At 36.9% G+C, this 11,752-nt stretch overlaps 1 protein-coding gene across 4 annotated transcripts in view; it reads right to left on the reverse strand.

The window, feature by feature from the left end:
- The window catches only part of LOC107696699 (alpha-ketoglutarate-dependent dioxygenase FTO-like), a 157,760-nt gene that overhangs the window by 88,766 nt on the left and 57,242 nt on the right, over positions 1-11,752 (reverse strand). The window contains exon 8 of one of the 4 annotated variants that reach the window (XM_016497163.1): positions 3,938-4,031. The exons of the other annotated variants lie outside the window; for them this stretch is intronic. Within the exon in view, the coding sequence (XP_016352649.1) occupies positions 3,993-4,031 (39 nt within the window). The 3' untranslated portion in view covers positions 3,938-3,992. Of the gene's footprint in view, positions 1-3,937; positions 4,032-11,752 lie in introns of those variants that run through there. 4 annotated transcript variants of the gene reach the window in all.

Below are 11,752 nucleotides of genomic sequence, written 5' to 3' on the forward strand. Positions count from 1 at the left end.
CACACACACACACACACACACACACACACACACACACACACACACACACACACACACACACACACTAAATTTACACAGCTGGACTGTATTTGATCAATTCATAAAACATATAGGCAGCATGACAACAGTAACAGTAACAGTAACAGTATGTGTTTCACAGTATGTTTTTTTGTTTGATGGACTTATGAGCTGGAAATTAGTGTGCTCAAGGCAGTTTTATGTTAATAGGATTAAAAAAAAGTAGTAAAATGCAATTTCAGCATGTATCACTCAATAACTTAAATGCCAAGTGAATTCGATTTCTCAATAAGTTCTCAATCAAATTTAAATGTTATGTCATTCATTCGTTATGATTTTCTTTCTTCTATGGAACATAAAAGAATATATTTTGAGAAATGTCTTAGTGTTTTTTGTGCATACAATGGAAGTTAATGGTCATCAAAACAGTTTGGTTACCAACATTTTTTAAATATCTTCTTTGATGTTCCACAGAATAAAGTAAGTCATACAGGTTTGGAATGATATGAGGGTGAGTAAACAATGACAGAATTTGTAATTTTTTTTTTGGGGGGGGGGACTATCACTTTAAAGAATGTATGAAATCCATATAATTGGATCATTTACTTGGAACTAACTTTACCAAAATAAGGGTTGCACTCTTAAAAATAGCATGGCATGGATGGTTCCACGAAGACCCTTGAACATTCATGGAACCTTTCAAATGAAGAAAAGGTTCATTAGTGGAAAAATGTTTCTTTAGATTTTTAAAATGTTCTTCAAAATGGTTCTTTTAGGAACTGTTCACTGATACCCCTTTTCCACCAGCATGAACCGGGTGCTAGTTTAGAGCCAGCGCTATTGCCGGTTCGGAGTTCGTTCAACTGGACAGCCTTCTAAGAACCAGTTTGCCTTTCCATGGGCTAGAGAGCCACCACAGAGCCAGGTCTTACGTCACCGAATAAGTCTCATCTTTCCCAGTAATGCTAGCACGGCAGTGCCAAACACAACAGGCTTGTTCAAGATGCATCGGCAGCATGCAAACCGATCGGCGCACGACACCAAAGCACCGCGAAAGCGATCCAAAAGCATAAAGTGAGTCGTCTACTTTCCAATCACTCCTGCGGCACACCGACCGGTCCTCGCAGCGCCGATGCAGCCCGAACAAGCCTAAACACACCATCAACAATGGCGGACATTGGATTGCTATCGATGTTCATGGCTATGCGAACCTACATCGACATCCAAACACGGCGAATTCAACGTGTTCGTGTTTAGCTGCTATTTCAAAAATGGCAGTCAAAAGTTTCTGTTCATCTTGTTGGTCACGGTATCCCCGCCCCCAGTCCCTGATGCAAGCGGTTCTTACTTCTAGACCAGCAATGTTTTGGTGCTACTTACGAACCACATTTCCTGGTTCGGAGCTGGTGCTTTGGGTGTCGATTTGAAAGACAAAGAACCGATCTGAAACTAGGCTCTGGCTCCGAACCAGCACTCAAACTGCCTTGGTGGAAAAGGGGTATGAAAGGTTCTTTGGGGAACCAAAAATGGTTCTTCTGTGGCTTCACTGCAAAAACCTTTATTTTTAAGAGTGTGGGTAATTACTCCGAACCTAATTTCTTTCTAGTATGTGAAAAGCAGTATGTCAAATGAGTCTAAATAAGAAGTATTCATAAAAGAGTAAGGTTCCACGATTCCAAAATACATATCTGATTGGTTTTTAATATCCAATGAGGCCACAGGAGACACGTATTCAGTGAGGAACAGTGACACCGCTGACATAGGTCACATGACAATAGCAACATGTCGCATACAAAATGTCAGGATTATATTCATACTACACACATGAACTTTTGGGTCAATATAAAACACGTTTTCCACAGTCAAGAATCAAATTCTTCATCAAAAACAGTACATATACTCCACTAATGTCTGACAACCAAATAATTTGCTTGACTACATTACATTTTAATCAGTGTACCTATTGTTTTATCTTTCAAAACATGGCAAATCTCTTTTTTTGTAAACATTTTGCTTGAAAAGTGCTATCTTTCTTTTAAATAAATATCATCAATACATTTTAAAGTGCAAATCAGGTGCTCAAATATTTTTTGGGCCTTCTGTGCCCATGCAGAGACACGTATCTCACTGTAGTTGGTGGGACATGTTTTAGGGGGGAGTTCTGTTATGTCCAGCACAGATGGTCCTCACCACAGTTGATGGGCTGAAGCACTGTAAGGGTACAGCAGACTGAATCACACATACCATGTTAAACATGTAGAGCGCAGACAATATATATACACATGCATGTCTCTCTCTGTCTGTGTGTGTGTGTGTGTGTATGTGTGTGTGTGTGTGATTGAGAGCTTGGCCTTTCAGCCAGATTGACCCTCTGATCTCTCTGAGGCTCATCAATTACCTCTCCCCTCTAATCCGCTGAGAGAATGGATTATATGAAGTGTAAAACATTAGAAAAATGTGTTCACAACATCACAGCAATGTGTCCGAGGACAGAGGAGGGGACAGATAATAGAAAGAAGAGCACAACGCAACAAGTGACAGCATTTGAAGGCATTGTAGGGCAGCTCTGTGTGCCGCGGGCTTTTGTGCTGGGGATTGTGGTTCCTCTAGCCAGAGGCAACTGGACATATGCTTTTTGCTTGAGCTAATGAGGCAAAGGCTAAACGCTTTGTTATTTTCTTTCTTTATCTGCCATAGTTTGTCTCTCTCTGCCTCTTTTAGGTGGGAACGTTTTAAAAAAGGCAACTGCAAACCAAAAGCCCTTGATAACATCTCAAATCACCAAATCTGCTGCCTAATATGTCTATAGATTAAGAGTTTAATGATTCTACCACTCTTTCTGTATACGTAATATAAGCTCCAAAAATCTCATCTGCAGAGCCGTTTCACCCAAAAGATTTCAACTACATCCATGAATACAAACTGTATGAGTAAAAAAAGGCTCTACTAATAATTCAAGTAAATGTACTTAGTAATACCATGTTTTAAAGCAAAGTATTATGGAATTCTTTGCCTTACACACTCACATTACTATATCATAGCACCAACATTACTAAATTATTAATAATAATTATCAATTTATCTATTATATCAATGATCCATTAATTATCCACCACTATTGTGTGTAATTATAATTTATTATTTTTATTATATGTAATTATATGCAATTATTATATGTAATTATATGGAAATATACACATAAACACTACTAAACGTTCGGGTGAGTAAATGTTTTTTTATTATTATTTTATTATTTTGTTTTATTTATTTATTTATAAATTAATACTTTTTTATTCAAGGATGCATTAAATTAGATTAAAAAGTGACAGTAAAGAAAAAAATCCTATTGATCTTTTTAGTCAAAGAATCCCCACACCCCCAAAAAAGAAATCAGTAAAATTTTTATTTTTTTAAGAAATTCATACTTTTATTTTTAGATTTAACTTTTACATCAGCAAGGACACAATCAATTAATCAAAACTGACAGTAAAGAAAAAAAAATGAATCGTGGTTTTCACAAATATTATGCAGCACAACTGTTTTCAACATTGCTAATAATAAGAAATGCTTCTTAGAATGATTTCTAATGGATCATGTGACAGAAGACTGGAGTAATGGCTACTGAAAATTCAGCTTCTCTATAACGTTCCACGACATATTTTCAAATGTATTAAAGTAGAAAACAGTTATTTTAAATGGTAATACTATTTCACAATATTACTGCTTTTACTGTATTTTTGATCAAATAAATACAGCCTTGGTGAGCTTAAGAGACTTTTACAAATCTTACTCCAAACATATAAATGGTGGTATGTATGTTTTATGGTTGGTTATGACAACTAATCCAATATCAGTGTCTTTAAAATCACGTTTGCTGTTCTCAGTACTCTGTCTCTTGAATGTATCACTTACTTTGTGACTTCATACCCACTTCCACTCTCTCTCATACACAAACATATGTATACACATATGCCTCATCTCTCTCCACCTCCATCTCCTTCTGGATCTGCCTGCTGATCAGAGATTAGAGATTAGCGTCTTGTACCCACATCTCTCCTGCCAGTGAAAGCTTTTGGCAGTGGGAGCGAGGCCAAAACCTCACTCTCTCCTCACTCCACACAGATTCATTTTCAGCACTTAAAGAATGTGAACTCTAGGCAGAGATTACCATCACACAGACCTGAAGCCATTTTCATTATTTGTCTTTTTTTCTACGGTGGCTGAAATGTGACATTTGGGAAAAAGATTAACGTAGGCTTGCCACTAAAAGAACGAAACCCAACCCAAGTTGTACCGACTACAATTTATGATGTTATAGGAGACGCCGTGTTGTGTAATTTATATGTCATCTAAATGCTGAAAATATCAGTAGTGAAGTGAATGAAGCAATATGCATCAGTGGTTTTGGGAAGCCTGAGGGCTGTTGTATAGCAGGACACATTTTTCCAGTGCATTAACTATATATGAGTAAGTGTAACAAATAAGAGAATTTTCTTTCCAAAAATCTGAGTTTAATACCTCTAGCGAGAATGCCTTAAGAAATATGTGCAGGAAGCATTCACTATGACATGCAAGTATAATATTAGTGGGTAGACAGATACAAACAGACACTCACATTAAGTACACCATAGGAAACAGCAGAGGATAATATTCATAGCCTTTACAAGCAAAACCTACTCATAAAAGCACAAAATCTGCTCAGAAGGCATAAAACCTGTTCAAAATGCATAATAAACCGGCTCATAACGGGAATGTAAATTAATAAGCTATATCTGTAACACGTTCTATAAAGCCAGATTGACAGATATTGCTTTTTCATGACCAATACAGATAAGCAATTATAATAATAAGCATTATTAATATTCTAAATATTGAAATATTAAATATTTTAAATGATAATACAAAGTATTTGTGCAGTTCAGAGGGTTACAGTTTGACACCTCTTTGTTTTGGTATGTTTAATAGAAAGTGTAAAATAGATAAATAAATGGTCAAAGCGATTATCGTCTATCTCTTTACAAAAAGTGTTCTTAAATCCATTATGATGCATTCAAAATCTTATAGTTTTATAAAGTTAGATGTTCCCCTAAATCATTTTTGATAGCTACATATTCACAAATTACTTCCCTTTTTAATCTGTTCATTGTTGTACATTTAAAGAGTACAATGCATTGAAGTGCATGACGAACACCATCCGTTACAATGAATGAAACGCTCATTAAAAGAACATTTTAGTCTCATATATTTAAATATGCAGTTACATTTTTGACATTAACAGTCATACCTCATGGCCATGAGTAGATGGAATAATTTTCTAAATGAAACTTAAATCTCAAATATTTTACAGGTAAAGCCCACTATACTCTTATTAGTTCCAAAAATCCAACTGCTTCCAACTCAAGGATCAGTGGACCTGAAGCATTCATGCGATTTATCGCTCAGGACCAATCTGCTACAATTTCAAGAGTCTTCGTCGGTAGCAAGTGATCTGAATTTCTTGTGGTCAAGCCTGCTCTGTTTCAGCGTAAGATGCTGAATTTGCGTTCTAATCCCAAAATCATCCGCCACTTTTCACAGCACCATACGAAACAGACAGACAGGGAGAGAGAGACAGAAAACGGAAGCGAGTTGAAAGCGAGGGGATCATAACAGATTTCTACAGGAACATTTCCCCTTGGAGAGGGAGAGAGTGTTTACTATCAAACACATCTGTGTCTATTCATCTCAGCCAGAGTGTCATCCCTCGCTCTCAACTTCTGTCCAAACACAAACAAACAAACACAAAGACTGCAACTTCTGAGTATGCATCAGCCACCAGACTGCACTCCTGCGTAACACGTCTTCACACACAGACACGCTCTGAGCTCTCTTTCTCCCAGGCTCCTTTTATATCATCTTCTTTCTTTCCCTCCTCTCCTAAAACCTCTCGAATTATCTGCAATATCTACTTTATAATTCCTCTCTTTCTTTGCGATTTTTCAAGCGAATCCGACAATTTTACAGTGGCTTGGCATCAGGATCTCCCATTCTTCCCCTCATTGTTCTGAACTGTGGCTTAACTCGGTTAAGAGCCCCAACATGATAGCCAACCTGGTGACTCTGAGGAATTAAAAGAAGGGATAGAGAAGAAAGACAGACACATTAGACACTCAAAGACGTCTATCTACTAAATAGGGTCGGCATGTACCTGACTGGCAGAGACGTTTTGTGTACGTCTCTGTGGAATTTAATGAAGCATACTGTATATGTGGGGTGTTTGTGTGTATATCCCTAGTAGTGATTAATCAGTCATGGTCTGTATGTAATTCCAGATCTTATTCCTCTTTCTTCAGCCGCTTATCTCGCTGATCAAGGAGCGAGCCGGAAAAACTGCAGAGTAAATAAATAAATAAACAAAGTGCTAAATAAACCCAGAGTGCGAGGAGGGTTTCGGGAGATAAGACAGATCAGGCATTATAAAAGCACTTATTGGTTTTCTAAGAAAAAGAAAAATTCAACGGCTGTCAGAGAACGTCTGCTCCTGCACACACTAAGCTACACTCAACACCAGCAGAACAAGACTGAAGCGTCTGCATATAATCACGCACATGCACATGATGATACTAATAACTACAACCAGCCCGATTCTGTAGATGCTTTTTTTTTTTCTTTACATCTTCTGTGCTGAAATTTGTGGGATTTAGGGGAAGTGGATTTAAACATGGTATTAATGTGGTAAATGGAGTACTACACTGTTATGGGTAGCTGAAAACATAATGAAATTAGTCAAATTATTAAATAAACAAACATGGTCAAACTTTGGGAACACTGGTCATTCCAATCTTGTTGAAATCTGTAGGGAATCTGTAAGTGCTGTGCAAGTTGAATCCATGTGGGCCTGCTAATCAGAATCAGAATCAGAATCAGAATCAGAATGAGCTTTATTGCCAGGTATGTTTACACATACGAGGAATTTGTTACTAACAAAAACACAAAAACAACTGCGGAGCACGCCACGGAGGCAGCCATCAGCGTCGGCGCCATCTTCGACTGAAAAATGATGGCTATCATGAAAAATGATACACCATTTTTCAAAGGTTTGGGGTCAAGACTTAAAAGTAAATATTATTCAGCAAGAAACCATTAAATTAATCAAAAGTGACAGTTAAGACATTCATAAATGTTATTAAAGATTTTTCTTTCAAATAAATGATGTTCTTTTGAACTTTCCATTCATCAAGGAATCTTGAAAAAATATAACACTTTTTTTCTACACAAATTTTAAGCTGCAAAACTGTTTTCAACATTGGCAATAATTTTAAAAATGCACTTTATGAAAATAAGAAGAAAGAAAGAAATTAATTACATTCATTCAATAATTTGTAAAATAGATTAATATTTTAAAATATAAAAATATTGGTCACTTTATTTTAAGGTCCAATTCTCGCTATTAACAAACCATTAACTACGACTTTTGCCTTAAACTTCTAATTTGCTGCTTATTAATAGTTAATAAGGTAGTTGTTAGGTTTAGGTATTGGGTAGGATTAGGGATGTAGAATATGGTCATGCAGAATAGGTGCTTTATAAGTACTAATAAACAGACAACATGTTAATAATAGGCATGCTAATAAGCTACTATTTAATAGTGAGAATTGGTCCCTATACTAAAGTGTTACCAAAATATTTTATATTACTGTATTTTATATTATTGTGTATTTTGATCAAATTAATGCAGGCTTGATAAGCATAAAAGCCTTCTTTCAAAACATTAAAAAAATCTTCCCACCTCAAACTTTTCAACAGTAATGTAAATGCACAGCTTTCAAGTTTAGTAATCGATCAATCAAACATCATGTCTCAAACATTTGACTTCACTGATCTGGCAACCTGTTGTAAAACCAGTGATTAGTCACGCCTCAAAATATTTCATCAATACAGTAACAGACTGACCAGACAATAGATTTTTTCAGCATTGTTGGTGGGATATAACGTGTGGTGTTTTTGTCTGTTAGCTGACTGTGTATAACTGGTCTTGTGCGGACCCGTAAGGCTCTGTGTGTGTACTTTAAAAAAATATCCAACAGTATTCCATCCCAAATATTCCATCCCTGGCCCTGCCACCACAAAAAAAAAATCCAACACACAAACCCACCGGTCTCCCTGCCTGCCCAAAGAATCTGTAAAAGCTTCTGTATGCAGGTACAAAGCCAGCGACCACACTCTCTCTCTCTCTCTCTCCCTGTAGGTAGAAAACACAAACACACACTCACAAACACAAGCACACATCCAGAAAGTGGCATATCAGCGCATGAAATTCTCTAAAGGGGTTTAAGTATTTACCCTCCCCACTATCACGGCCTGCTAAAATTCAGCTTACCCTGTTCAATAAGGACTACAAAGGGAATCATAAATACCTTTTGCTCGCAAATTCTACTGTACAGTGTTTTTCTCCTCGCCCCCCTTTTCCTGCTAGCAGGAAAGCAGAACTAGCAGACTGATTCAATATATGGTATTATTTATACATATTATTATCATTATATATAACAACTATTAGTTTTTTACTACTACTTAAACTATATACATATATATATATATATATAAAATTAATTTTATTTTTTGTTTTGTGTGTACAGCATATACACACCAAATTATACATTTTCTAATAATAATATATTTATTTTTTTATAATAATATGGTTTGCCGTTGCTACATTTTCTCTGAGATCTATTTTATTACAGAAATCAGTAGTAAAATATTGCCCCAGCATGAATAGATTAAAAAAAATATGCAAGACAGAAAAGAGCTACATAGGAAAATACACAGCGGCACTACAAAAGGCATTCTGGAATATTATTATGATGAAAATGTACAGCAAAGCTATTACATTTATAATGTTTTACAAACTCATCAAATAAGTGAATAGAGATTAATTGCCCCGGTCGACCTTAAAATAATTATCAGAACGAGGCAGCTCTAAACTAGATGAAATTGATACACTTGAATAATTAGATCCTTGGCACTGACCTACTGAAGTCAATAAAGGTTATTAAGGCCAATTGCTGTCTAAACGCATTAGAGACAGAGAGAAGCGCTCCGCACCACATCCAGCATTTCAGCGGCTATACGATAATCCTATCACTGCGTCCACCTCTCTCTCTCTCCGCTGCCCTCACACACATATACACCCCCTACCCTCAGACACACTAAACCAGATTGGATTCGCTTAACCTTTCAGTGGCTTTGATCAAATGAGCTCACACTGCAATAACATTTACATTGACCCTCACTCTCACTCTCGCTGGGGAGAGAGGTCTTTACCTTCCTGTCTGCCACACACGCACGCACGCTAGGTCAATAACGTAATCAGATATCAATGGTGACCCCTGCAGTCATGATTGCTCACTTTCTCTCGCTCGCTTTCTTCAATTGGACGGAGAGGATGAAATTATGAAATGGTCACTGTGCCCGAGCCGACACACACAAATAAAGACCAACACAAACACCACTGAAAAGGAACAGACGATGCACCTAAACGGCTCACTGTACCCATAAACGCATAATAGTTTCTATTCAGTCTGAAAATAAATGTTTCAGCACACAATATTTGATGACGGCGTATGTGGCAGAAAGATAGAATAGACGCAGTGAGAGAGGAAAAAAAGCTTTTTGATGTGACGCTCTGAGCGACAGAAGTGGAAAAAGTGACAAATTAGACCTAAAACATCAGAAAAAACCCACAACACTGTTAACAGACCTGTCTTGCTCTCAGCCGTCTCACTCTCAGCCCTGCAACCATATACAAATGAAAAAAAAGAATCTTAAAAAAAAATTATGCCTGGATGGTATTTAAAATATTTTGCATATAGCCCACTATCTCTCCTGAGCCAGGATAGACAGACCGAGAGAAGGAGAGAATGAAATTGTCACTGTTAAAAGCCTAAATAAATGTCAGTGGTGTATGAGGAGTACGATAGCTTCTCTGTAGGGACCCGACGTTCACCCAGTGTGTCTCTGTGTGTGTGTGTGTGTGTGTGTGTGTGTGTGTCTCTGTGTTTGTGTGTGTGTGTGTGAGAGAGAGAGAGAAAGAGAAATTGAGGAAAGGGACCTGAGACCTGATGTTTGATAACATTTACCTCATCTTATCAGAGCACATTTAAATGGCTATCTTTATTCTTTTCTTTCTTCTTTTCTATTTTCCGCCATATTTCCTATGTTGTTTCCATTAAGCAGTTCACATTAATTCATGAGGTACAGGTTGGAGAGAGAAGGGGGGGGGGGGTCATTCAAATGGAGGGGTGAAAATTTGCATCACAACAGCCTGAAGAGCAAGAGAGGGAGACACAAGAAAAGAGAAAGAAGGAAAACGAAAGAGAGAAACCCCCATGGGAGAGGAGCGGTTTTAATAAACAGCAGGAAGAGGGTGAACACACAGAGAAACACACGGACCAGCCAACCCCGAACCTGCTTGGACTGCGGAAAAATCAAGAAGAGTGCAGGAAGGCCAACGAGACAATTCCCAAGAATCTAGATAAACATATGTCTCTGGTAAATGCCATGACTGTCTGTTGAAATCATATTTAAATTAATTTAAATCAGCCATGGAAATATCAGATATTAGGAATTCAAATTAATATTTATTTTCTAAGTGCTTTCACATTCATGAGCTATTTATTCAAGCTCTAACAATCCTACAAATGTAATATTTGTTTAACTAATAAAATGCAGAAAGTGGCTTGATCAGGTTAAACTAAATTCACCCACAATTTAAAAAATATAAATAATTTAAAAAAAGAAGAATTAATTATGAATTTACAAAAATAAAAATACAGTCAAAAATGGCTAGATGAATGGATGCAGCAAAATATTGAATTTTTTTTCTCCTTGACCTTTGTACTTATCCTTTTTAAAATGATTTATATGGTCAAAACAATATATAATATAATTTCATAAATTAAAGATTATCTTTTTATCTTACTGTATTATTTACATATACGGACAATACTAATATAAAGAAAATAATAATTTAACATTGACACAAAAAAACTACGGCACTTACATAATATTAACTAAAACAAAATGCTAAGTGTGTTTACAATTTAACCCATTATGCATATCTAAAATGTCTTAATATACAGGTGGATATCAGCACTTCTAAATTGTGTTTCTTGACAGAGGGAGACTAGTGTCTCACAGTGAGACTGTCTGACCCCTTCATACACACACACACACACACACACACACACACAGAGCGGTCCTTAGCCCCAGCAGCACATTAGATGTGATTACTGCTCAAAGAGCGAAAGAGGCAGTGAGAGGAAATCAGAATATAATGATACAACAGTGCCCCCTACTGAAAGTGACTACAGCTCTGAAAGAGCTGTGGAGAAGGGTCTGGCTGCAGCTGGCGCTTGCACTCTCAGACGTGCATTCTCAGGCTTGCACTCTCAGACACTTGCACTTCCGCTAGCGACGTCACTTGCAGTCTTTATTATTTTTTATTTTGTTCTATTTATTGATTACTTTTTGTTTGAATCTCTCAACATTTTACAACAGTAGCCAGGTGGTGAAGACAAGAAAAAAGAAACTAAATTACGAAGTCACTTGCAATCGCCACTTGCACTCTCCGCTACCTGCGACGTCGCTTGCAATGGACACAAATCGTGCATGTTGCCAGTGGAGACAAGACGCTGTGGTGGTGATTTAATGATTACAACTAATTTAGTACCTTTAACTTACAGGTTCCTGCAAGAAA

This window comes from Sinocyclocheilus anshuiensis, unplaced genomic scaffold (genome assembly GCF_001515605.1).
Source record: "Sinocyclocheilus anshuiensis isolate Anshui unplaced genomic scaffold, SAMN03320099.WGS_v1.1 scaffold354, whole genome shotgun sequence".
Taxonomy (NCBI): domain Eukaryota; kingdom Metazoa; phylum Chordata; class Actinopteri; order Cypriniformes; family Cyprinidae; genus Sinocyclocheilus; species Sinocyclocheilus anshuiensis.